This window comes from Propithecus coquereli, unplaced genomic scaffold (assembly GCF_000956105.1).
Source record: "Propithecus coquereli isolate 6110/MARCELLA unplaced genomic scaffold, Pcoq_1.0 Scaffold20, whole genome shotgun sequence".
NCBI lineage: Eukaryota > Metazoa > Chordata > Mammalia > Primates > Indriidae > Propithecus > Propithecus coquereli.
This window is the reverse complement of record NW_012144967.1, coordinates 12,673,773-12,700,547: the sequence shown is the minus strand read 5'-3', so window position 1 is coordinate 12,700,547 and position 26,775 is coordinate 12,673,773. Positions and strand designations below refer to the sequence as shown.

Below are 26,775 nucleotides of genomic sequence, written 5' to 3'. Positions count from 1 at the left end.
CTACGCTTGTTGCTATCATCTAACATACCACTGTGTCATACTCATCAATTTACTGTGTCCCTTATTAACCTATTACCCTAGGCCTAGAGCTTAGCACAGTGGTTGGCATATAGTCCACACTCAATAAATTCTATTGCTTGCAGTACTGCCCTGTCTTGGGACATACACTTAGAGAATACTTCTGGCTTTCTTCCAGGCATGTTCCTCTGCAAAGTGTGAGTAATCTGTGGGGCCAAGGGGATATACTTACCCAAAGCCTAGTTTCCCTCTTCTAGAGTCTAGACCATTTTCAGGGTACCTATACTCCTGGAATTTATTGACCGAATGATACCAGGGCCCACATGAACCTTTCTGAGCTTTCTCCTAAGCACAGACTCAGCTGCTAATGTCAGTAACCTTAGACCTGAAAGGTGGCCAAGGCACGGCTGTTTGCAGGGGTATGGGCGAAATTTGGATTGGGCTTGGAACATTCACACAGCTATGTAAGTGGAAGCCAGAAACCAGAAAAGAAGGGGAGTGGGAAAAGACTGGGAGCCAGTTCTCCCCTACACCACCGTATTTTAGCTGTGTTTCCAGGTCTTCTAAGGAGTCTAAGAATTCTGAAAGTGAACCTGGCCTTCTGTATCACTATGAAAGTATATTTGTCAATGCAGAAGAGAACATATTTTACTTAACAATTTGTTACTTGATTTATAACTTTTAAATATTTAAACATATGGTATGTGGGTCTCCATTTGTACCCCAGGCCTGCAAATGTTAGGGGCAGGCCTGACCAAAGGAATAAAGATTATAAAAACAGTTGACCTGACTTTGTGGTTTTGGGGGGTACATTTTATCAATTTACTGCGATGGAATGGGTGGAGCCCCGTATCGTCAAGCCTCACAGAACAAATGTTCAGTGGTGCAATTTCACTGTAATCTATTTTTGCCTCTACTTTTTGTTCATGAGGACCCTTTTAGGATTTCCTTAGATAACAATCTTCTTTCAGTTGTAGGGGCTCAGAAACAGTATCCCAAAATGAAGCCCTCAGAAGCAGCCTCACAAACAAAAGTTTTTCTCTGACCTTCTCCTGCCCTCCTGTCTCTCAGTCCCATTCTTCCCGGAGGGTAGCTATAGAAATTAGAATCCCTCTTCCTCAAGGTGGGTCGTAAAAACCAGAATCCCTTTTCTCGAAAGCCAGCCATAAAACCTAAAAATATTTTGTGTAAAAACTGGCCATAAAGAAATTATCTGACCTATGGTGTTTACCTGTAGGTCACAGACCCCCATTCCAGAGAGGGCCCTGCCCCACATCAGAAGGAAGGAATGCAGCTCAGAAAGGCCAAGAAGAATCTGGACGGACAGGCCTTGCTGGGTTTCCCCACTCAGTCTGTTAGCATTAGACCATACCCTTTTTGTCCAATTATATTTCAACACGGCTGTCCATACTTTTTGAACCTAAACATAAAAATGGACAATTTCCCCTGTATCTTTGGGTCTTCATATTAAATAGATCTGTACGTGTACACATGTTAAATAGATCTGTACGCGTTTTCTCCTATTAATCTGCCTCGTTTCACTGATTTTTTTCAGCGAATTTTAAGGCGGCCAAGGGCCTTGGCTCCTACACAGTGTTCAATATTCCTAACAGAAAATTCTCTACCTTACCCGGCTCTCATGCTAGGAATACACCACGCATTGGCTTATCTCTGCCCCAATCATTTCCTTAACCAGACCCGAAGCTGGTGTAGCTCAAGGGAAACAGAGGCACGGCGCTGGCAAATGATGAGGTCCCGCGGTCCCCAAGCAAAGGCTCAGAGGAGTTCTCCGGCTGGTGAGACCATGCGGGATTCCACCCGGGGTTCCTGGGAACCCGGGATCCGCAGGGAGACCCGAGCCGTCCCGGGAACGCCTGAGCCTGGGGAGATGGACCCTCCTCCAGGAGGCGCTTCAGGTAAGGGGGAGTCCTGGCGCAGGAGGGAACCAGCAGCGCCAGGGGGTGGCATCCGAAGTTTTGCTCACCTGGCCTGGCGGCTTGGCGTCGCCTTAGTAACCACCACTTCCGGCTCCGACCGGAAGCCTGAGAAATCGCTCTTCGACAGGCGAGCCCGCCCTCACGGGGGCGGAGTGACTGAGTCCCTCCCGCAAGACTGACAAAGGGACTGACCCTTCCCTGGGGACCCGGCGGCGCCTCAGAGGACCCACGACTGAGCCCGGTGCGACGCGTGTGCCTTGGGCTGGGCGCCATGGACGCCTTCATTCGCTTCACCAACCAGACCCAGGGCCGGGACCGACTCTTCAGGTGGGTCAGGTGCCAGCGGCCTCCGCCACTTTCTCGCCCTGACTGGGTACTCGGGTCCCCGTTCTCCGTCACCCCGAGAAGGAGGTGGTAGCCTAGTAGGTCGAAGGAGGAAGGACGCTGCCCGCTCTCGCGGAGGGAGTTTGGTTCCCGAGCCGCGCCCTGCCCTAAATTCATGGGGCCGGGCCGAACGCGCCCGCGTCCCTCCTGAGCCTCGTGTCCAGAAGCCCCGGCGCCCGCATCCCGTTCGCCGCGAGGCCACCGACTTTAACACCAGTTGACAAATACTCCTCCTCTCCTAACTTCGCTCCCCGGGCGGAGACAGATTGGGTCCTCTCCGCTCAATATGCTTCCGAGGAATTTGTTTTAGACAGAAACTTCGGGTTAGGATTTGTGGCTACAGACGCAGTTCACTTGGTTGTGGCTTCGAATACCCCTTGAAATGCTTATAGAGAGACAGAAGATTTATTTATCTTCTTTATCTTTACTTATTGCCCAGTCTATCTCATTGAGATACTGCGTGTGAAATACTTTTGTGAACTGTAGAACAAAACACAGTGGGGAAAATCAGAAATAACTAACTGCACCTCTAAGGTACATGCTGTGCTACTGAAAATATCAAACAGATTATCTTTAATGCTACTACGGTATTAGTTCATGATGTTTCTTTGAAAGATTTGGTTGATTCTTAATAATAAAAAAATAGTTACAGTTGCAGTTTTATTTAATGGCTCTACATTCTCTTCTGGGTGCACAAGTCTAATGCAGACTCATAAGAGTATCCCCAATAATGAGACTTTCGGAAGCCAACTTTATGCCAGGCATTGTTCTCAGTGTTTTGCAACTATTATTCCCTCATCACAACCCTATGAGGTAGATACTCTAAATATCCCCCCATTTCACAGATGGGGAAACTGAAGCAGAAGGAGGTTAATAGGTACTAAGTGACAGAGCGAAGAGATTCAAATCCACACAGTTGACTCCAGTTCACACCTCTTAACTACTAAACCACACTGCCTTTCTAAGTAATTTGATTTGTACAATGGTTGCATTATATACAAACTTCGTTAAAATAGAAACCTGTAATTCCAGTGTACCCAGAATGTACACTGCAAGGTTTATCAAGGAGGTTGGTTAATAAAATAATCATTTGGGATATAGTTATTTAGCGAGATCTGAGATCTCTATCATTCATTTCCCAACCTCCTTGATAATCTATATAACCTCTGTGACCAAATTGCCATTCATAAAATAATGCCTTGTTTTTGGACTGACTCCTATTAGACCAAATCTGAGAAACGGAGATTCATTGACATGACCAGCCCTCTAGCCAGGAAGCACATTTGAAAAGAGAGATTGTCTATGATCCTTGTCTTCTCTTTTTACTTAATCCCTAATGACAAGTTTCCCATTTTGGAAAATGGGCCACATTTTTGTTGAGAATAATATTTACAGCATAAAGGGATTCAAATGCAGTTATAGAACAGTAGGAACCAGGCACATACTTTATTAAATAGGCTGCCAAATGCATTTGGATGTTTGCGTGATTGAAAGTTTCTCATGTATTTACTAGTAAGTCATTGTTATTTGTAGGCATAACAGTAATCACTTCATTGAATATATATGTACCATTAAACAGGATTCTGCCTGTATTTTATATAAAATACTAATTTTGAAAGACAAATATAAAAATATATCTATATTAATTTTTTTACTAGTATGTATTTGGTCCTTTTAGTTTATAAAAAATTAAACAGTATTCAAACTGTGGACTTTTCATTTGGTTTCGGTTTGAGTTTGTGTCCTATCACTTAAGTAGTATGTTAACTACGTGGTAGAAAAGTTCATTTAAGAAATCTGAAAATCATTCTACACTGGGTGCAGACTGAATTTGAGGGAGATTTTTCTGGTTTCCCACTTTGACTACTTCCATTCTCTGTGCCAGCAAAAGGCCTTTAGGGGGGCTATTCCCTGCATTATTGCAGGTCTCTTTCATTACCTTTGTGTTGCATTTTCATCATGCGTTCTACCCTTTGGCTCTCGTATGGAATGACTATTGCAAAATTTTGCTCTTGTAAGAGCTGCTAAATGAGAAATTGTCTTGGAAATTTTGCCTTTAGCACAATATGTTTCTCTTTTCTTTACTTCATGAATTAAGTTTCATTTGGTCTGTAAATCATTCTCCTCATTTTTTTTTCCATTTCAGAGCCACTCAATACACATGCATGTTGCTTACATATTTGTTAGAGCCTAAAGCTGGTAAAGAGAAGGTGGTAATGAAGCTCAAGAAACTGGAGTCCAGTGTGAGCACTGGCCGTAAATGTAAGTACCCTGTTTCTTGAGGGACAGCGGCTCCTGGTTTAGAATCTTCAGCCTCAGACCCCGTAATTCACAAAATACTTTCTAAGTCATTAATTTCTAGTCAGTCAAGTTTATTGATGAAGTTGACCAGTAAGGCTGACCTCATGGCACAACAGGTCCAAAAGTTTGAATGTGCTGCTGGGACCATTCACAAACACCCTCCTGTGTTCACAGTGGGTGCTAAGTCCATATCTTTCTGCTTAATCATAACCAGTAGGACATTCAGTGTTAGCTCACCTTTAGTTCTTACGATCACAAAATATTTTTGCAATCCCTGACATGAGTTTCAGGCTCCTTTTAGCCCCTTTGTTCTTTATAAAAACAGAATTGCTGTATCCTGGACCACTTGTCTTTTTCCCTTCTTCTCTTGAAGATTACTAGAGGATATGTTTGGATACATTTTATTATACTATTTGCGGGGTGGTTTCATGTGAAAGGCAAAAAGTAAAGTCATTTTTTGGGGGTTCATTTAATTCACTTGAATAATCATACTGGAAAATCCCATACTTCTCTTAGCAATTGCATGCCTGACTCCTCTTTGTCTGATGAAAACCTGATGTTGCTATAGTAGGTTACCAAAGGCATTAGAATGGAATGTAGAACATCACATATTGATCAGTTGTTTTTGAGCACCTACTTCATATAGGTACAGACCTGAGCCTTATGGGAGAAATAAAATATTGTAAATAATAATACAAAATTTAGTACCAAATTTGTTGGCTGGGGTAGAGGAAATGAAAGGTGTTTTGGAGGCAGTGGACTTAAGATGTGGCTAGAGGAAAAAAAAGGAGAGTTCTAGAAGGGTGATTCCCTTGAGTAAAGGCTCAGAACTGTTATGAGCAAACCATTGTGTTGGAGGATCAATGTCAAACTAGGGAACTAGTTTGACAGAAGACTTAAGTTTTCAAGCAGAGGGATGGGAAGGGTGGGGTGAGCTTTTCTGGATGACTTTGAAGGCCGATATTAGAAATTCTTAGATTCTTTAGAACGTTGGTGCTCAAAGGCCCTTTAGAGGTCACTAGTCTCTAAAGTCCAGAAGGGGCTTATTCAAGGTCATTCAGCCAGTTAGTGCAAGAGACAGGATTGGAACCTAGAATCCATATATCACAACAGTCATTACATGTGCTTTTTTATGTTTTGGTAAAATAATACCAAACATTCTTTTGAGATTATAAATTTTCTGAGAGTAACTACTTCTGAGCACTTACTGAGTCTGAGGAAGGGTCCTTTAAGGAAACTTACATCTTTTGTATCCTCCATAATGTTTAGGATGATAACTCTTTCTCAGTAGGTACTCAGTAAGTACTTGTTGATTGATGCATCCCTGATTAATTGAATTACGTGCTTACATAGGGACATGCCATTGCGATGGTTGATTTAATTCAACTAGGGCCTACATGTAACAGTATTATTGATTGTCCTTTCCACTAAATCCTACCATCTCTACTTTGTTTTCTTGAGAGTAGGTAGCTGAAATGGTTTGGGCCAGAGAAATAGCAAAATGACAATGGTGTTTTTTTTAAAAGGCAGGGAAAGTAAATCAAATGTAAAGCATCAAACTCTTCAAGAGAATATTGAACCTGGAATTCATATTATCATAATACCTTCCTTCTCAAGAAGTGTATCTGGTAATACGCAAATGTAACAGTCTACACTCATGATTGACCTTGCCTGGAGTAGGCTGTAAGTCAGTGTTAAGGTGTTCACTGGAATGGAGGAGGTAAATTTAAAGAGTCACTGTCTTTTTTGCCTCCTAGGATCATTTTAGGTGTCCTTAACATACTGTAAAGTTCTTCTCCTTTCCTGAGCAAAGGCTGAGCCTCAGATGACCATCAGTTAAAAAAAAACCAGTGCTGGCTTCTCACCCTGACACAGAGATTGTGCCTTCCCATTACGTACTAATGAAATAACTGTTAACTATTGTGGGTTCTACTTGCAGGGTTCAGACTAGGCAGTGTGGTACATGCTGTGCAGGCGACTGAGCAGAGCATTCATGCCACTGACCTGGTACCCCGCTTGTGCCTGACATTAGCCAACCTGAACCGTGTGATTTATTTCATCTGTGACACCATCCTCTGGGTGAGGAGTGTAGGTCTCGCCTCTGGCATCAACAAAGAGAAATGGCGAACATGGGCTACCCGCCACTACTACTATTCTCTCCTGCTGAGTCTGGGCAGGGATCTGTATGAAATCTCCCTGCAGATGGAACGGGTTGCACACAACAGGGCAAAGAGGGAGAAATCATCAGCCCAGGATCCTCTTGAGTACGGCATGGCTGACAAGGAAATAGAATGGCTCCAGTGCTTTCTCCTTCTCTTATTCCAATCTCTGAAGCAGCATCCTCCCTTGCTCCTGGACACTGTGAAGAACTTCTGTGATATTCTGAACCCTTTGGACGAGCTGGGGATCTATAAGTCCAATCCTGGCATCATTGGACTTGTAGGTCTGGTGTCCTCTATAGCAGGCATGATCACTGTGGCTTATCCTCAGATGAAGCTAAAGACCCGCTAGGGTATTTTCAGGCTGAGAACTAGTACCTGCTTTAAAAGATGACCTCTTAGTGAATCAGACATTTGCATTAATCACAGGCCATGTCAGACTGTGCTTAAGTTCTTGTTCATGTGAGCATTTCACGAACCGTGATGTGAGCAGAGGTGGGGCCAAGAATAGAGAAGGGGGAGCATGAAGATTTATATGTATTTTTTTAGAGTGCTGGAGTGACTTGAGAATTTCAGAATATTTTCCCTTCATCTGACATTTATTGAGCATCTCTTATGGCATAGTAGGAGCTTAGCCTTTGCTAAATGAATAAAAATTGAAAGGGAAAAAATTGAAAAATACCCAAACTAATAAGTGAACACTAATAAACAACTTTTGGGTTGTATGAATCATTGATTTCGCACGACTACAGTAGGTCTGGTGCATAGCACTCTCAGATCTGGTAGAGGCCCTTTTTTTCTCTTATCAGTTACACCTTGCCCTCCCCCACACACACCCCATAGATATCAGAAGCAGGATGGAAAGGAGTTGGGCTTATAGCCTCTCAACTTGTTGGCCCTTGTGATCACTGCACTCATGTCCTTGCTCTGTCCAGAAGTAGAATCAGAAAGGCATCAGGCACTTTCATGGTATAAATTGTGTCTATGGGGAGAGGTCTTTAGGTAGTGCAGTGAGTAAGCAAAAGTCAGAAGCAGACAGAAGGGAATTGAGATAAAAAAAAAAAGTGGAAGGTCACAATGTATGTAACCTGTGGCAGCTAAGGAAACTGACACACACACAAAACAAAAACAAGCCAAAAAAACCCCTGAGGCCAGAACCTTATCCTCTGTCTCCCAATCCAGTGTTCTTTCCATAATATCTGTCTTCAAGATTGAGTAGAAGTGTGAGTCTTTCCAGAATCCTGTGCTTTTTGCCTCTTATCCTCCCAAAATTTGGAACTTTCATTGGTCAGGGGATCATATTCTACTCTACAAAAATTAAAACCATATCTAGATTTATCAGCTAGATTGTTTTATTTAAAGCCTTATAACAGTTTGGGCAATTCTGTGTTCATTTTCATAAAAATTTATGTAGTTAAAAAATTCCATGAATACTCTGGATATAGTAGGGTCACAATTTTCCATAATAAACTAGACTTCTTATTTGTAGGATGGTTGGGGGAGGTGGGGAAGAGCAGTAAGGGGCCCGTGGAGAGGACATTAGAACATTGAGCCAATGACGCTGACCCGTATTCCTACTTCCCATCTTGGTTGTTGGGTCCTTACGTGTGGTTACAGATCCTTTAGTTTGAGGGAGGCGAGGTGGAGAAACGCCAGCAGTCAGGAGGCTAATGTCAGTCCTACCAGCAAAGCTGTGCCATTTATCTGAGTGGAAATGAGAAAAGAAATATGCACTCAGTAAGTTAAATTGCCCAGAAGAGTGATGGAGATTCTCAAAAATAAATCTGTGGCTCTCTATCTAAAGTGACCAGTCAAGATACGGGATTTGAGAAAGAACAATTTGGAAATTTTAAAGGAACTAAAAGCTACTAGATCAGGGCAAATAAAAAGTTTAAATAACTATTTTTACTTTGTCCAGATCCTCTAATATTAATGGATTGATTATGTCCAATAAATTTCTACACAAAATTGACTCTGTGTCTGTGAATGTGTTCTGGGAATGGGGCAGAGTTCAAAGGAAGGCAATCCAGCAGATAATCCCCAGTCAACGTCTATACAGTTGGTACAGTGGGCTCTAGGCTGGAAGATCCAGGCTGAGCAGGATGATAAAGAAAGATTTAGACATAGAGCCTCTGGTTTGAGAGGGACCTCTAAAATGATCTCATCCAGAGTGCCACCCTGGACAGGGTGCTCTGCAACAGCCCTGTCAATGGCTGGCTGCCTTCTGCCAGGAGAGGTCTGCGTTGAATTTGTGGTGGCACGTTACAGTGGTGTCCGTCTTGGTACTTTTGTCCCCTGTAAGTTAGGGTGAGTGGTGAGGAGTTTGGGAAATGCCGCCTCTTCTGTAGTTTGGGTGGACCTTAATAGTGCCCTGGTAACTCCTCCCCTGTGCATCTTTCTGTTTTCTAAATAACCTCCCCACCCCCAAGCCTCCACATTCATGAGGGATTCCAAAAATCAAAGAAGTTCCTAATAAATATACAGGCCAGCACATTCACAACTGAATATTGTTGCCCGAGAATTCATTTATTCAACAGTGAATGTTCGAGTGCCATGCATGGTTTGGGGGGCCTCCTGGTGAACAAGATGACCAAAGTCCCTGCTCTCATGTGGTGGAGGGGTAGACGGCACAGGTGGGGATAGGGAAGGAAAGAAGATACAACTCTCGGCCTTGCAAGCTGCTGCTGGAAAACTGACTCTTCCCTTGGGACTCTCCTAGGCCCTTTCACCACTTTTCACCTCTCACCTACAATCTACTCCCAGCTAACGCGGCCAAAGGACCAGCTCAGTCAGCAAAGCTTTCAGGCACAGAGCCCTCTACTCCCTCTGGCCCAAAGCCACTACTCCAAAGGCTGAAACTGCCTTTTGGCCCAGGTTGCTGTCCGGACACAGCCTCACAGATTATTTGTCCTGGACCTTGAAATGAGGGCAGAGGTCACTTCTTTAGATACTTCCCTTCCTCTCCATGACTGATATATCAAAAGCCCAGGTTGGATCAATAAGTATTAAATATATCTCATATTTATTATTCCTTTTGGAGGTTTCCTGCTTGACTCTTGCCTCCCTTTCCTGACTTCTCTTTCCCTACTTTATTATATCACAGAGACAGAATTTATTTCCAAGGATCTATCATAAAGCACTGTTTCTCCCCAGGCCCTGCTCTTTCTCCTGTTGCCTGCAGCATGTGACTTAGCAGAGAGTCAACAATACATAACCATTCTACTAGCAGCGATGAAAGTAAGTTTTATCCTCCTATTATTCATTTTAATTGAGAGACCCTTAGATAATCTGAAAACTATGGTATACACCACAGTACTCCATCATCTTGGAAGCCAGGAACTCGAACTTGGGTTTGTGCTTAAGTCCTTGCTGAGGAAGGGATGAGAGGTGATATTTCTTGGTTGTCTAGGTGCTATCGATTGATGATAGAATCTTGGTCAACACTGTCACTTCTCTGGGCTTAGGAGTGATCTCTCGCACTGCCCATTCTAATGGCATCTTAGGCCAGGTAATGTTCAATAAATTTTCCTCAACTCTAGGAATTTATAGAGATTGAAATTGCTCCCTCAAAGGCTAGATTATTAAGGACTCAACCCCCAGCTCGCTCTCTTCCTCACTGAGGGAAATTTATTTCCATAATCAAAGACTAGCACATTCAGGCGAACTCTATTCCTGTGTGGGTTTAAATCTTACTGTTCAATATTCATTCTTGTTATTAAATAAGAAAGAATGGGAGAAATGGGTTGACAATTGTCCCATAAGACCCTTTGTGGAAAAGGAACCAAAGATTACAGAATTATATAGAATTTTAGAGCTTACGAGTTTAATGATATATATCCCAATACTTTCTTTCTGGAAAGCAGATTTTTTGTGAATTGAGGGTCAGAAACGTAATAGAACTAATGCTTCATGGCTCTGGAATACTAAATCCTCTGAGTCTTGGTCTCCTTCAACTCTGTCATCTGCTTCCTCATTGGCTAAATGTCCTTGCAGAAGTTAGGCTCTGCCCAGGGGACCTTGGGTCAGATAACCCGGCAACTGGCTGACCTCACCTTCTCTTCCTCTCTGCCCCCCTCTAGCTAGGAGACATTAGTAGCATTGCTCAAGACTCCCTGGAGTGACTGGAATTGTTTCTGTCCGAGGAGGCTCTACAGCCTGGGCTCCGTGAGACTGAGGTGGTGGTCCACTGGAGTGAGTGTGGGGGTCCTGGGGCATCCACCTGTCCTGGCTTGTTTATGAGCATTAAAGGGAAGAAATTGAGGGTAAGGGCCTCTTGGGAATTTTACTGGGAATAAAGGGAAATTACTGAGGAAGAGACTCAAGGTGAATGACTGGGAGAATAGAGTAGCTATTCTGGGGTCTGGGATCACTGCCTTTTCCAGAATGTAGCTGAAATAGCTGGTTTGAAGAGTGGCTGCTTTCTCATCTGGCTGAGGATAGAGGGAAGGACTAGCATGTATGCTTGCTTAGAAATAGAGGAATTAACCAAGTGTTTTTCATTGGGGGGGGGAAAAAAGACTAAACCTGAAACTTGTTCTTTAATTTCTTTATTTTTTGGAGATGGGGTCTTGCTGTCTTGCCCAGGCAGGTCTGGAACTCCTGGGCTTAAGCGATCCTCCAGCCTCATCCTCCCAAGTAGCTTAGACTACAAGCATGTGCCACCATGCCTGGCTTGAAACTTGTTCTTTTAGTCTCTTTTGGATCGTCATTTTAGAGCCCCAAGACTTCATCTAAAACCTTTTGTCTCTATGGCTATCTACATTTGTCATTTCTTACCCTGAGCCCTTATAAGAAACATCAGTCTTGACAAGTAGGCTGTGGAGCAACTGGTTCCTGTGGGGCTCTAAGGAGTGGCCTCTGTGTGTGACATTTACCCTTCAAACTAATGCCTTCTGTTCAGGAAAACTGAGCTCCCAGGCAGCCTGGGCCCAGTTGGTGGCCATGAGAGGTAGGGCACTGACCTGTGGATCTCAAGCCTGAGGGCTTCTGGTGGACCTGGGACTCTCTGCTTTGCAGCTGGAAGAGCTAGGATGGCCGTCAACAAGGACCCCGCCCTGCTGGATGGAGACTTCCCTGTAAGTAACTTGGGCGCATATGAGACAGGGGACGGACAAGTGAGGAGGCAGGAAGGAGCAGGGAGAGGAGAGGAAGGGGTTTTAGAGTAAGATATGTCCAGATTATAATCCTAGTTCATTACCCACCATATATTAGTTATTCTTGCCCTCCCTACCTTTGCAGGGAGTTAGAGGGGGGGAGGGGGGGAAAAGATGCCTATTAAAAATTAAGCACCTTGGAAAAGAAGGACAAAAATCCTGGCTGAGGGGCGGGGCGAATGGAGAAGAAGGGAACTGCCTCGTTCTAAACCCTGATGCAGCCCGTGCTCTGTGCACCGCCCAGCTGGATGTACATCCAGCGCAGAGCTCCTGCATTCTCTAACTCCGGCGTCGTTTATACGGTGAATGGCACTTCCCGGAGTTAGGTGGCGCGCAGCCTGTGCTGCGTGTGTGGGCGTGGGTTGGATGTTCAGTGTGTCCGGTGTTGTGTCTCTGACCTGGTTTTCACTGTGACTTAGAATGGTTTTGATACTTCTAGGTATACTTGATGCCGCCTGATTTGGGCACAGTCGAGATAGTTAAACTTAAAAATTGTGAACCTGTACAATATCTACCTTGTCCCAAGTTAGGCTTTAACTAACCTTTGCATTAGGAATTGCTGTGTTAAGTTTTGTAGTGAATCGTAGAGAAAAGCATAAAATGGTCAGGTGCATAGTTAAGCCATCCTAACCGATGGTGCTTTATTCCCTTCCCAGGATCTCTTTCCCACTTTGGCTCTGTCTAAAACAACCCCCAAGGGCTCCATCCAAAATGTTAGAGAATGTTTTCTTGTTTTTAGTCAAAATATTTTTCTAGTTCAAATTTAAAACCCACCTGTGGATGAAAAAGCCACACTATTGTGGCCTGCTTTGTCTAGTGTACACGTGAGTCTCCTTGATGGATGTTCTAACTGTCACCTGCAAACAGAACAGGCTAGGTCCTCGCCTGCAGAGCAGAACCGTGCCACAGCATCATAGTTGAAGCTACACAAGAGCACAAACATCTGAGTCAGACCTGGACAGTTTTCGCTTTTTAACTTTTATGCGGAGAATTGTTAACATTCATAAGAGTAGACAGAAGCCCCATGTACTCTTTACTAGCCCCAACAACCATGAATCGTGGCCAGGCCTGCCTCATGCTCCCCCCCATCAACTCCCCTGCTTTGTGTTACTTTGAAGCAAATCCCAGATAGACTTGGAATTTCAGACTTGACTTGGAATCCTGACTGTGCCCCTTACTATCTCTGTGATCTTCAGCAAATCTCTTCACATCTCTGAGTCTGTCTCCTCATTGGCAAAGCAGTGGTGATAATGGGTCGCCACTACAGAGGGTCACTGTTAGAGTTAAGTGAGGTCATGTCACCAAGGCACACAGGTCAGTGTCTGAAGCATAATGGCACCTAGTAAATGGACCCGTGTGTTTTCACTAAGGATTCTAGGTGATCTAAAGCTCAGTTATGTGACTGCTGCCAAAGTGAAATGCATTAATAAGAGCACAGCGCCCCAATAATGAGAAATGATGGTTCCACTACACCCTGCATGCTCAAACCACACCTGGAGTTCTGTCTTCAAGCTTGAGTGCCATATTTTTAAGAAAGCCAACACGAGGCCAGGTACGATTATAGGCTCATGCCTGTAATCCTAGCCCTTTAGGAGGCCAAGACAGGAGGATTGCTTGAGGCCAGGAGTTCAAGACCAGCCTAGGCAACATTAGCAAGACCCTGTCTCTACGAAAAATTAGCCGAGCATGGTGGCGTGTGCGTGTAGTCCTACTCAGGAGGCTGAGGCTGGAGGATCACTTAAGCCCAGGAGTTTGAGGTTGTAGTGAGCTGTGATGATGCCACTGCGCTCCAGCCTGGGCAGAGTAAGACCCTGTCTCAAAAAAAAAAAAGAAAGAAAGAAAGCCAACATGAAACTATAGCGTGTCCAGGGGAAGGGGGTCACCAGACCATGGTGTGAACCGTTAGTAAACTAAGTTGGAACTGGAGCTATTTACCGTGGAGAAGGGACCTCTAAATGGAGTCGTCTTTGACTTCAAATATGTGAAGGGCAAACCCATGAATGGTAAAATAGATTTGCTCAGCACTGTTCCAGAGGGCAGAGGGTGAGATAGGGGTGAAGGCGGATTGTCCAACAAGGGGCACAGGCCACTCTACGAGACAGTCCTCCCATCTAGGGAGACATTCAAATACAAGTCTACCAGAGAAAGGATTCTTGCTGCAGAGTCCCCTAGAGGCCTAAGATTCTGCGATGCTATATAGTTGGGCAGATTTAAACTCAGACATTCTACTAGGTATGGCCCTGACTGTGATTCATTTATCCAACTAACATTACGTGCCACACTTCAGGCTAGGCACTGGGGATGCAGAGATGACAGTCTACTGGGAGAGAGAGACAAGTACACACATAATCACAGTACAGTGTGACAAATGTAGAGACAGCCCAGGGAAGGAAGCAGTGGCTTCTGATGTAGGGGAGGAGAGTCAGGAAGCTTCACAGGCGAAGGGATGGACCCGAGTGTTGAGGGCATGGCATTCCGCCAGGCAGAAAGGGCCGTGGGACGGAAGGTGAGCATTCTAGGCAGTGGGGCCAGCATACACAGGCAGGGAGGCAGCATCTCAGAAAGACCAGAAAACTGTTTAGATGAAGCCACTGATCTAAGGTGGACTGGAACTCTGGATGTCAACAACACTTGCTGTCTACCAGTAAATTGGCGGGGGTGGGAGGATAGGTTGGGGACGGACAGGATTTGGCTTGGCCCCTGGAGAACAGAGACTGCCTCAGCAGCTCTCCAGAGCCTGGCTGGTGACCAGGAGGGCATGGCAGACTGGCTCTCGTGTTCCCTGTGGGCACCCCCATGCTCCCATGATTGGGCCTCCAGAGACCTCTTTGGCCCTGGTTCCACCCAGACCACTGGGACTCAGGCTAGCCTCACCCTTGGTCTCCATGAGCCTGGGGTCACCTTCCTGGGAGGTCAGAGAGGGAAGTGGGACAACTTGAATGTGTTCCTTCCATGCCAGGAGCAGGAGAACGTGCTGCAGCGGGTCCTGCAGCTGCCTGTGGTGAGTGGCACCTGTGAGTGCTTCCAGAAGACCTACACCAGCACCAAGGAAGCCCACCCCCTGGTGGCCTCTGTGTGCAATGCCTATGAGAAGGGCGTGCAGGGCGCCAGCAGCTTTGCTGCCTGGAGCATGGAGCCGGTGGTCCGCAGGCTGTCCACGCAGTGTGAGTCCTGTGATATTCAGCAGCTGCCTGTTCCCCGACGCGCACCGCCTGCCTGCCAGACTGTCCGCCTGCGCACCAGTCTGTCTGACCGTCTGATAGCTTGCCTGTCTGCCTACCTGCCTACCTAGCTGCCTCCATCCCTTTACATTGTCTTCTCTGCTGTAGATACAAAGATACAGATACAGATCTCTTTTCTTCTCTAGATGCCTCGTCTGTGGCCCACTGGCATTTTCCTAGGATAACAATGAAGGGCCAAAGAATCTGCAGGGGGAAGGGATGGGCAGAGCTGTGTGGCAGGGCTGTGGCGAGAGTGGGGCCCGGGGCTGACCCGATGCCCCCTCTAGCAGCAGCAACAGCAGCAAGAATTAGCAGTCTGGCACAGAGGCAGGAGGAGCGGGGCCTAGGGCTGGCCTGGCAGGGCTGGAGGGCATGCAGGGAGTCTAGAGGCTGATGGTAGTGGCTCGTGACAGGCAGGGGCAGCAGAGAGCCACCGGCCAGGGTCCTGGAGGTGGAGGACAACCATCCACACAGGCCCCGCCTGGTGTGCCCTGTTCAAATTGTTCTGCCCTATCTGAAAATATGGTCTCCAAGGTGTGGCTCTTGACAGGGCTGAGGGAAATAGCAGTAATGCTAAGAAGTCTAGCACCTTCCACCATCCTAATGAGAGAATTATGAGTATCTGAGGATACCTAACACAAATACGTGAAGAAGGCCCAGGCCCTGGGCTAGCCTCCCTGCCTGCAAGCTCGTCAAAAACTTTCCCTGGGTCTCATTCTGCCCAATCAGAAGACAGGTCATCTGCGCTCTCTACTGCTTGAGAATTTTGTAAAGAAAAATAAGATATATGGAGAAAGAAAGAGCATATGGAAACCTCCTTTAAAAGTGTGATCTCCATGACCATGACTGCACAGCTGATGTCCCGGCAGCCAGGGTGGTATCCCCCTGAAGGATTCGCATCCTCTGGTGCTAGCCCTGCTGTCTGGGAGAAGCTCCTTTCTCTTCCCTGTGTCTGTCTTCATACAGATGCGCATCTCAACACCTAGTGGTTAAAAAGAAGGGTCTCAGTCTGGGGCCTGCACTGGCTACAGTTGGGAGTTTGTCACCTTGAGAGCTAGGCAGGCCCAGGCCTGGCCCCACCAGGGCCCAAGCCAGAGGCCCTGTGGCCACCCCCCTCCCACTCGCACCTCTCGTCTCCTTTCTCCTCATGCTCAGCCCCAGTCCCCAAGCAGTGGGGAAGGATGGAGGAGGAGGGGAGAGGACATCACTTGTTGGTGATTCACATAGTTTCCATTAATTACTTCCTCCTCACAACCATCCTGCAGTGCTCGCCCCAACCTGGCCTTTCCCTTCCAGTCACAGCTGCCAATGAGCTGGCCTGCCGAGGCCTGGACCACCTGGAGGAGAAGATCCCAGCCCTCCAGTACCCTCCTGAGAAGGTGAGCCCCTCCCCTCCTCTCTAATGCTCCCCACCCTCTGTTGTCAGCGTCTCTCAGAGAGGAGAGGGTGGGAGCTCCTGGTCCCACGACTGTGAGTCTTGCTATGTTTCTGTAGCAAACTCCAAGGCTGGTGGAGGCTGCCTGCTCCTCAGCCGCACGACGGGCTCCTCCTCCCCTCGTGCAGCCAAACAGAGCGGGGGCGTTCCCGGACCAGCAGGCACAAGCCTAGAGGCAAACTCAAACAGGAGCTGGGTGGGTCCCCTTGCCTCGTAGTATCCTGCCCTGAGACCTGCGCTCCGTAGGCCTGCACTGGATCACTTGGTGACTACAGCTGCCCAAGATCATGGGTCACACTCATTGGGATCCCAGGATTGCAGTCTCATGTCCTCAAGATCCAACCCTTTATGGACCATGAGACCGAAAAAGTCACTTTACCTGGCTACATATTGACTGGTAGTTGCTATGGTCGGGGCCTGTGTTAGGTGCTTTGGGGGTCTAAGCTTCAGTCTCTGACCTCATCCATCTCACTGACCAGCTATCTGCTCATCCCACAGACATTTACTGAGCCCTGCCCTATGCCAGGGGCCAGCACGTGTGCTTATAGAGCCCACTCATTTAATCCTCTTGGCCACCCTCGGGATAGGGGGCTGTTGTCCCCATTTTACAGATGGGAAAACTAGCGACTCCTCCCAGCCACATGGCCTTAAGTAGAGACCACATGGGAGCAGGTCTGTTTGGCTCTGAGGCTTGTGTCTTCACTCCCCATTTTTCCAGATAAAGGGCAATGTCTTTGTCACAAGGAGCCCCTGGGCTAATGAAGAGAAGGACAAATTATTTCAACGCAGAACTTGTAGGAAGATCAATCACATCTATAAATCAATACAAACGCAGTGCTCTGAGGAAAGGTCAGAGGAAACAGTACAGGACTTTGGAAGAGAAGAGGCCTCGTGTGTGCACGAGGGTATCAGGGCAGGTGCCACCAAGGAGGAGGCCTTTGGGGCTGTCCTTGAAGGATGGGTAGGATCGTGACAGGCAGTGATGGGTGTGAAGAAACCAGGAGACCTGAGTGGCTGGCACAGGGAAGGTTGATGCCCTTTCCCTTTAAAGGCCAGTTTAATCCAAGTGCCCAAATATCGGTACAGTCCCCTGGGTCTTTAAATAAGGCCTTCCCGGGAGCTGGGCTCAGGGCTGAGACCCTGAGAGGGCAGCCCTTGTAGGGCCTGTGCAGTTCACATTCCTGACACCCGCCCAACTTCCCGTAGATCGCGTCTGAGCTGAAGGGCACCATCTCCAACCGCCTCCGCAGCGCCAGAAACAGCATCAGCGTGCCCATCTCGAGCACTTCGGACAAGGTCCTGGGGGCTGCTTTGGCCAGCTGTGAACTTGCCTGGGAGGTGGCCAAAGACACTGCAGAATATGCCGCCAGCACCCGAGCTGGCAGACTGGCCTCTGGAGGGGCTGGCTTGGCCTTGGGTGGCATTGAGAAGGTGGTGGAGCTCCTTCTCCCTCCAGACAAGGAAGAGTCAGGTACCTGCCATCACGGAGGCTGGACCCGTGCTGGGGAGTGAGTTGGCTGCTCATGCTGCCTGGGAATCAGCAGGAGGCAGCAAGGGCTCATCCAGCCACTGCTCCGGAATAGGGAAGGCCCAGTGGGATTTTCCGATGAATCCATAATCATTTAGCCCTGTATCTCCATCTGTAAAAGTAGATTGCACAAATCACCAGTGAGTTTGTGGCAGAACCAGGATGACGCCTTTCCAGTCCTAGACACCACCCAGATTTCCCCAGCCCCTCTCTGATCTGTTTTCTCTCCTTTCCCCCCAAATCCCTACCCAGCCCCTGCTCCTGGACACCAGCAGGCCCAGAAGCCTCCCAAGGCTAAGCCGAGCCTCGTGAGCAGGGTTGGGGCCCTGACCGACACCCTCTCTCAGCACGCCCTGCAGACCACAGGCCGGGTGCTGAAGCAGGGCCACGCCCTGGCCATGTGGATCCCGGGTGTGGCGCCTCTGGTGAGTGTCTGCCCTGAGCTCTGCCTGACCCCACGCCGGAGAGTCCTGTGGGCCTCCTGGTCCCTTCCTGCCCTCACCTGATGCCCCCTCCTGTCCTGGAATGTTCTCTCTTCCAACCTGGTCTGGGGCTCTAGGTTTAAGGGCAAGAGGCCTTCAGAAGAGTGGAGGGCTAGTCCTCCAGGCCAGAGGGGGGAGAAGGGAGAGGATGTTAGTCAAGGGCAGGCCTATCTTGCTAGCGTGGTCCTGCCCCACCGCTCACTTCTGTCTCCCCTGTTCTCTCTCTGAGTCTCCCCACTGCAGCCTTCATCCCCTCGAGTGGGCCTCTTGCTGTGGGCCCTCCCGCCTGCGAGGGAGCAGAGCCCCCCATCTGCTGTCCGAGCACTAGGGAGTGTCATCCTCAAATAAAGCACAAAACTTGTTTTGTCAGGGAGAGAGCCCTAGTTGCCCCCCGGTTTTTTAAATGTCCCTTCTAGAGGCTTCTAATTTCCATTCCCACTGAACCCAAGGTAAAGCTAACTCTCCACAGGTGCCCACCCCTGCCTCTCTGTGTATTTTAGCAGAGATAAGCTGATTTTTTTCATAAAGAACTTTAGTAAGAAAGTAAGGCCAAAAAAGGGAATAAAAACAACATTAAGGCATAAAGGCCAGCAAACAAGATGACTACTTTTCAGCCATCATTGGAGTGGTACTTTTAAAAGTATCACCATGCCTGGATCTTCCATTCTAGCAAATCCCCGATAGGGACACAGGAGTAGTAGCTCCCCTCTGTCCCCTGCGCCGAGGATCCCTTACCAACAAGGGCCGAGACCGACTCAAGTGCCCTGGCCCGGCCTGTGGTGGGTGGAACCTCAGGCGCCACCGTTCACGTACAATGGAATTGTGTGCTAAAAGCTGTGATATAAGGAGAACCTTTCTGTGGGGCTCCCTATAGGTTTGGAATGAGCCAAGCTATGCCTCAGCCCACCTGTCCACCACTTGAATTTCTCATTCTTTAAAGATCTGTGAGGAATATCTACTAAAGCTAGACCTACATACACCCTATGGCCTAGCAATTCCACTCCTAGGTGTATGCTCGGCAGAAATGTGCACTTATGTAGCCCAAGACATGTCCAGATGTTCACATCAGCTTCATCCTAACCAAGAGCTGGAAACAATGAGAATGTCCATCAACAGTAGAATGGGTAAATTGTGGTAAATTCATACAATGGAATATTACACAGAAATTAAAAAGAAGGAACTACTGCTATATGCAGCAACATGAATGAATCTCACACCATAATGTTTAACTCAAGGAGCTATTCAGGAACAAACACACGTGGTATGATTTCATTTATATGAAGTTCAAAAATAGACAAAACTAAGGCATAGTAAGAGAGATCAGAATTGTGGTTACTCTTGGAGGAGCAAGGACCGAGTGGGGGCACAGAGTCTCCTGGGGTGTTGGAAGTGGTCTGTATCTTGGTCTGTGGCAGTTACACAGGTGTGTAGAGCTGTGAAAATGCACAGAGCTGTACTCTACAGACGTGTGCCCTTTAGTGTACGTAAGTTACCACTCAGTGACGTTTTAGGAAAAGTCTGCCGGGGCCAGGCCCTGCTTACCACCCTGGCCCTGACCCTGGGTGACAGGCTCTGGCTGCGGGGGCGGCCCCTCCTGTGGCAGGGGCTGCTGAGCCAGCAGTCTGCTGCCATCCTCCCTCAGAGCAGCCTGGCCCAGTGGGGCGCGTCAGCGGCCCTGCAGGTGGTGTCCCAGCGGAAGAGCGAGGCGCAGGCGCCCTGGCTACGCAACCTCACGGCCACCCAGGAGGAGGACCGTGATGACCAGACGGACACAGAGGGAGAGGATTCGGAGGAGGAGGAAGAACTGGAGACCGAGAACAAGTTCAGTGAGGTGAGGGAGGGAGTGGGAGCCTCTAGCTCCCACAACCCACGCAGCAGGTGAGAAGCAGAAGCATGGGGTGAGATCAGGGCTTCTTCCCCAGACCCAGGGACATGGGACATAGGTGCAGCACGCCTCACCCTGCCCCAAATCCCAACTGACAAAGCACTTCCATGTCACTTCTCTCAGCTGACTCTCACCCCTTAAGATAGGCAGAGCAGAGGTTATTGCTCCGTTTCGCAGGTGAAGAAACTGAAGTTCAGAGATAGGATGTGACCCGTCCAAGGCCACACAGCTAGTGGCAGAGCGAGGCCTAAGGTTTTTCCAATTTGGTGTGCCCATGCTTTCCCCTCTAGCTCTGGGGCTGGTGGGAAGGGGAAGGGTCAGTGCAGTCGCTGCAGGAGGTTCTGACCCTGCTTTGGCCCACCAGGTAGCAGCCCTGCAGGGCCCGCGAGGCCTTCTGGGCAGCGCGGTACACACTCTGCAGAAGGCCCTCCAGCGCACCATCTCGGCCGTGACGTGGGCACCTGCAGCCGTGCTGGGCACAGCAGGGAGGGTGCTGCACCTCACGCCGTCCCGTGCTGTCTCCTCAACCAAGGGGAGGGCCATGTCCCTATCGGATGCCCTGAAAGGCGTTACTGACAATGTGGTGGACACGGTGGTGCACTATGTGCCGGTGAGTCCCACCCTGAGCTGACCCTCCCTCTTCCAAGGAGGCCTGGACAGGACAAAGTAGATTTGACTGAAGGGGCTGCAGCCCCGCCTTCCCCCAAGCCCCTGGAGACCCTCCTCCAATTCTCAGAGCCTCAGAAACATTTTGACATACTGGGGCCTCTCCCAGCCCAGGAGCATGGAGGCCTACGGCCCTGGGCCTGAGGCCTCTCCCGCTATGTCTCTCCTCCCACCTGCTGGTGGCGTCTCCTGCCAGCACTCTGGGCATCCCCAGTGGCTCAGCCCTCACCCCTCGGTTCCCCATCGAAGAACCTGGCGGGTTTGCATGCTGCTGCCTGGGAAGGCGGTGTTGGGAGGCTTCGAGGGCATCCTGAGAGGTGGTCCATGAGTCCGGCTGCTGTCCCCACCTGATTCTATCACCCGTCTTCAACAGGAAAACCCACAAGATGCCTATGCCATCCCTTTGGGAGCCCCAGGCCCCTTTCCAGAGCAAGTTACAGGTTGTGCAGGCTCCAGGAGGGCTGGTCCGGGCAGGAAGCACCCTTGGAGCTGGCAAGGGGGTGGGTTACTCAGTCACTCACTCACAACAGGAGGCATGCCAGAGATCTTGGCAGCCAGCCTGTTCACCTTGGGCCCAAAACAAGCCCAGGCAGGGGTGCCCTGACCCTGGCCGGGTCAATGTGTGTGCCACACTCAGCCTACAACTCTGGCCCAAGGAACGTTTAGGAAAGCCTGCCACTCAGGGTGCCCCTGAGGGAGGCCCAGGGGATCCGGAAACTTTGGGAGGCTTGCCTTGCCTGGCCCGTGGAGACGCTCAGAGTGGATAAGACCTCAGGGGTCTCCCCAGCGTCCTCCATTCTCCTGTCCCACGCCCCAGCCTGTACCCTCCTGACCGCCGCTCCTGGAGGAATGAAGGCGAGGGCCCCGGAGGGGGTGGTGGGTTGGAGGCGCAGAGACGAGGGCCAAGCTGGGTTCCTAACGCAGCTGCCGGGTCCTCAGCTCCCCAGGCTGTCCCTGATGGAGCCCGAGAGCGAATTCCGGGACATCGACAACCCGCCGGCCGAGGCCGAGCGCCCCGAGGCGGAGCGCAGGGGGTCTGGGGCGCCGACCCCGTGCCAGGAGCCCGCGCCGCGCCTGGGGCAGCCCCGCGGCAGCCTGCGCAGCGCTCGGGGCCCCGGCGCGCCCTCCAGCCCGGGTCCGGACGACAAGGCCGAGACGCCCGCCCTGCCGCGCCCGGGCTTGCCGGCCGTGCCCCGCGAGAAGCCGAAGCGCAGGGTCAGCGACAGCTTCTTCCGGCCCAGCGTCATGGAGCCCATCCTGGGCCGCGCGCAGTACAGCCAGCTGCGCAAGAAGAGCTGAGCCGCGGCGCCCCGCCCCTGCCGGCCCGGCGCGCCCCGGGCCAGGCCCGAGTTCTCTGACCACAAACAGAACGCACACTCTCCAGGCCGACTCCAAACAGAACGCACACTCTCCAGGCCGACTCCAAACAGAACGCACACTCTCCAGGCCGACTCCAAACAGAACGCACACTCTCCAGGTCGACTCCAAACAGAGCGCACACTCTCCAGGAGAGCGCCGCCTCCTTCAGCGTGGGCGAGCCTCATCCCGACGACGCTGCTGAGACACGCATCATTTTTTTTTTAGCATCCTTTTGGGGCTTCGCCGTCAGAGCCAGTTTTAAGGGGCACCAGAGAGCAGTCTGCTCTGATTCCATGGCTTGTTCTAAGAGTAATTGCTTAGCTTGACCTTCACTTCTTTAACCAAACTTGTGGCCGAGTGCGTTTGACTGTTTCCAAAATTGAGATCCTTTCTCTGCCACCAATGAGTAACATGTCACCGCCCAGAGGGTCCAAACAGGAGTTCTTGACACATTTTTAGCGCTGCACTCAGAGATCCTCTGTATAGGCTCTCAGCACACTGCTTTGAAGGGAACAACCGTGCAAAAGCTCTTCTGTGTTCATGTCGCCGAGTACTCCCCGCTCTGCGCAGGCTGTCCCAGGCCTGTCTCCTGTAGCGCCACCTGCTTGCTCACAGCGCTATTTCCATTTCTGTCATTACTGCCTTCCCTGCATAGTCACTCCTTTGAATGCCCCCCAGATGCTGAGGGATGAAAATGGTGACCTTTCACCCCATATAGTCTCTACTGTATAGCCCGTATATAGATTTTATAGCCACAGTTCATTCCCAACCCTATTTTTGGAAATATTAATATTTGCTAAATCTGGAAAATACATATAATTAAAACATTCAAACATTGTAAAAGGGTGTGTGTTTTTGTTCCTGAGTTCCCCAGTCCCCTTCATAAAAGCAACCATGATGTGGTCTCTTGTGTATCCTTCTTGTTAGAGGCTATGCATGTACAAGCACATGTGTATATTCTCCCTACCTTTGTTTACACAAAGGTGGGATGCTACATTTACCTGCTTTTTTCACTTAACAATACAACTTATGAGTGTTTTTGTATCAGCATCATAAATCCTACTTGCTCTTCTTAATGGCCACATAGTAAGTACTTAATAATATGAATATGCCATATTCGATTTAACTAGTTCCCTAATGATGGACTTTTAAGTTGTTTCTAATGTTTTTGCTACTATAAACAGTGCTATAATAAATTTCCGTATCAAAAATGTCTTGTGTACATGTGTGGCTATATCTACAGGATGAATTTGTAACTTGTAACAGTGACGTGCTGGGTAAAAGAATATGTGCGTTTTGAATACTGACAGATAATGCCAAGGAGCCGTCCCAACCAAGCCGTTTTTCTAGTTATTTTCATCTGCAGCTACGGAAATATGCACAGATAATTATGACTCTTCTGTCAGTCCTTTTAGACATCCACATGCACACCCACCCCCTATAGGTTCCCCTCGGACTGAAGAGCATCCTCTTGGCCCCTGCTCTGTGGCATACCTGACAGCTCCGCTCTCTGAAGCTGACCTGGCATAGCTTTGGTGTAATCCGTGGTTTTGGAGTCTCAGGATGCCAAGAAAGGGGATAGGAGAGGGGCTGATAGACATACACATGTGAACATGGCCAGGACCCTGAGCTAGCCTTGGGCCCCACCCCACTTCCACAATGCATGCCACACCCAGCAGTTCCCTGAGGGGTGGGGAGGGGTGGATCTGGCAAGAGGGACCCTTAGAAGCTGATATGACAGGACTGAGAAGACACAGTCCAGCCCAGCCCTGGCAGGGCTCTGATGGGCAGCTGCTGTAGAAGCGACCTCAGGCCTGGATGTCAGAGAGAAATGCCTGCCCATCCTCTGTGTCACCCACCCATGCTGCTTTCTTCCTGGGGCTCTGGAAACCACACTCCTGGTTATCCACCCCGCCCTAGTTCTCTGGCTCCTCTTGCTAGGCCCATACTCCAGGAGGCGGGAGAGCTGCCGTCCCAGCAACCCATGACACCCCGGACAGGGCTGCGGCAGTCAACACATCTGCTGGCCAGGGTGCTGGGGGCCAGCATATGCAATAGGACAGCCCAGGAAACAGTGTAAATTGTAACAGTCTCTTTTATATGATTAAAAACCTCTTGATTAGGTAGCGAGATACCCCGAACCTGTTTATCACTATTTTTTAACACATTTTGGCCAGAAACAAGGGCAAAATAGCCCTTTAAATGACAGAAATTTGCTTCCTTAGCTTTGGGCTTGATGAGGGACTTTTCTCTGTTCTGGGAGGCATCACCTTGGCCAGCCCTCTTAGTCAAGTGGTTGTGAAGGCACATCCACACCTGGTGTCTTCAGTAGCTCGGGACCCAGGGCAGACCTCCCTTCACACTGGGCTGCCCGCAGAAACACCGCGTGTCCTCTATTCCGGCTTACGGAAGGCTTCTCCAACTCAATCACAGCTTTTGGAAATGGAAAAGGAACGACTACAGACCGTAACATGCATTTATCCAGGCAATTATTTACCACGTTTTCTTCTATAATTATCGAGAATCTTAATGTACAAGGGATTTCTGTGCATATATATAGAGAGAAATATAACTATGACTTGTGCTTCAGTGCTCATTGTCTTAAGCATAATTTTCCTAAACATTTAAACACTTCATACTTAGTCAAAACTTATAAAGTCCGTGTCAGATTATTTTAAATATTTAAATGTTGATTACAAACTAAAAAGTTGAGTTCTAAACACTTCTAGAAACCCTGAGTCAATGGAAACGTCTGCATACCTTGTTAGTATCTCCTTATACTTGGTGGTATCATCCAGAGGTTCCTCTGTGCGCAGAGAGGGGACTGAGCCTGTGCAAACTGTCCTTCAAATGGTTGTTCTGATTTACATTCTCACCAGAAGCACATGAGTCCTCTTACCCAACATCCTCGCCAGCATTTGACATTATCTAAATTTTATCATTTTTGTAAGCCTGCTGGGCATAAAATGAAATCTCACTGTGGATTTAATTTTCTGATTAGCAATGATATTGAACATTGTTTATTATGTTTATTGAATATTAGTACTTCCCCTTCTGTGAAGTGTCCATCAAAACTTTTAAGCATCTTTCTATTGGTAGTTTTTCTCACTGATTTTTAGAAGTTCTTTATATTTTCTGGATACTAATCCTTTATCAGCTATATGTATCACAAATACCTTCTTCCAGCTTGTGGCCTGTCTTTTCATTTTCTTTATGGTTTCTTTATCCATTCTTTTGATGAACAAAAGTTCTTAATTTTGACTTAGTCAAAATTATCATTCTTTTCCTTTGTGATTTGCAATTATGAGTTATGGAGGTTTTTTTATTTGTTTTTGTTTGGTGGTTTTTTTGTTGTTGTTGTTTGTTTGTTTGTTTTGAGACAGTGTCTCACTCTGTCGCCCCAGCTAGAGTTCAGTGGCATCATCACAGATCACTGGAACCTCAAACTCCTGGGCTCAAGGGATCCTCCTTCCTCAGCCTCCTGAGTAGCTGGGACTACAGACGTGCACCACCGTGCCTGGCTAATTTTTCTATTTTTTTGTAGAGACAGGGTCTCGCTGTTGTTCAGGCTGGTCTTGAACTCCTGACCTCAAGAGATCTTCCTGCCTCAGCCTCCCAGAGTGCTAGGATTACACGTGTGAGCCACTGTGCCTGGCCTTGAGTTATGTTTTAAAAACTCTTCCCTACCATGAAGTCATGATGATATTCCCCTGATAATGTTCCCCTTTTTGATTATGATTTTCTTCTTCTTTTTTTTTGAGACAGAATCTTGCTCTGTTGCCTGAGCTAGAATGTCATGGTGTCAGCCTAGCTCAGAGCAACCTCAAATTCCTGGGCTCAAGTGATCCTCCTGCCTCAGCTTCCTGAGTAGCTGGGACTACAGGTGAGCACCACAACACCTTGCTAATTTTTCTATTTTTAGTAGAGATGGGGTCTCTCTCTTGCTCAGGCTGGTCTTGAACTTCTGAGCTCAAGCGATCCTCCCGCCTTGGCCTCCCAGAGTGCTAGGATTACAGGCGTGAGCCACCATGCCTGACTGATGATTTTCTTCTAATGCTTTCATAGTTTTGCCTTTTACGCTTAATTATTTTTTTATGTATGGTTTAAGTAGGAATCCAATTTTTTCTTCCATGTGAATAACTGATTGTCCTATACATTTCCTAATTGCTTGAATTTTTAGTTTCTTCTTAATTGAATTGTATACTGCAGGAAATTTAACAGTTCTTTTTTTTTTTTTTTTTTTTTTT

The 26,775-nt window shown here is 48.3% G+C and overlaps 2 protein-coding genes across 2 annotated transcripts; both read left to right on the top strand.

The window, feature by feature from the left end:
- The first annotated feature begins 2,086 nt into the window (after positions 1-2,086).
- On the top strand, positions 2,087-7,529 carry PEX11A (peroxisomal biogenesis factor 11 alpha). The gene is made up of 3 exons (XM_012643788.1): positions 2,087-2,282; positions 4,486-4,601; positions 6,580-7,529. The coding sequence occupies exons 1-3, from the start codon at positions 2,227-2,229 to the stop codon at positions 7,149-7,151; spliced, it is 744 nt and encodes a 247-aa protein (XP_012499242.1). The 5' UTR covers positions 2,087-2,226; the 3' UTR covers positions 7,152-7,529.
- A 4,300-nt stretch (positions 7,530-11,829) lies between these two features.
- On the top strand, positions 11,830-22,468 carry PLIN1 (perilipin 1). Its single transcript, XM_012643719.1, has 8 exons — positions 11,830-11,874; positions 14,912-15,116; positions 16,470-16,552; positions 17,815-18,079; positions 18,389-18,561; positions 20,261-20,449; positions 20,868-21,113; positions 22,109-22,468. Exons 1-8 carry the CDS (start codon positions 11,830-11,832, stop codon positions 22,466-22,468), a joined length of 1,566 nt encoding a protein of 521 aa, XP_012499173.1.
- Positions 22,469-26,775: the final 4,307 nt, after the last annotated feature.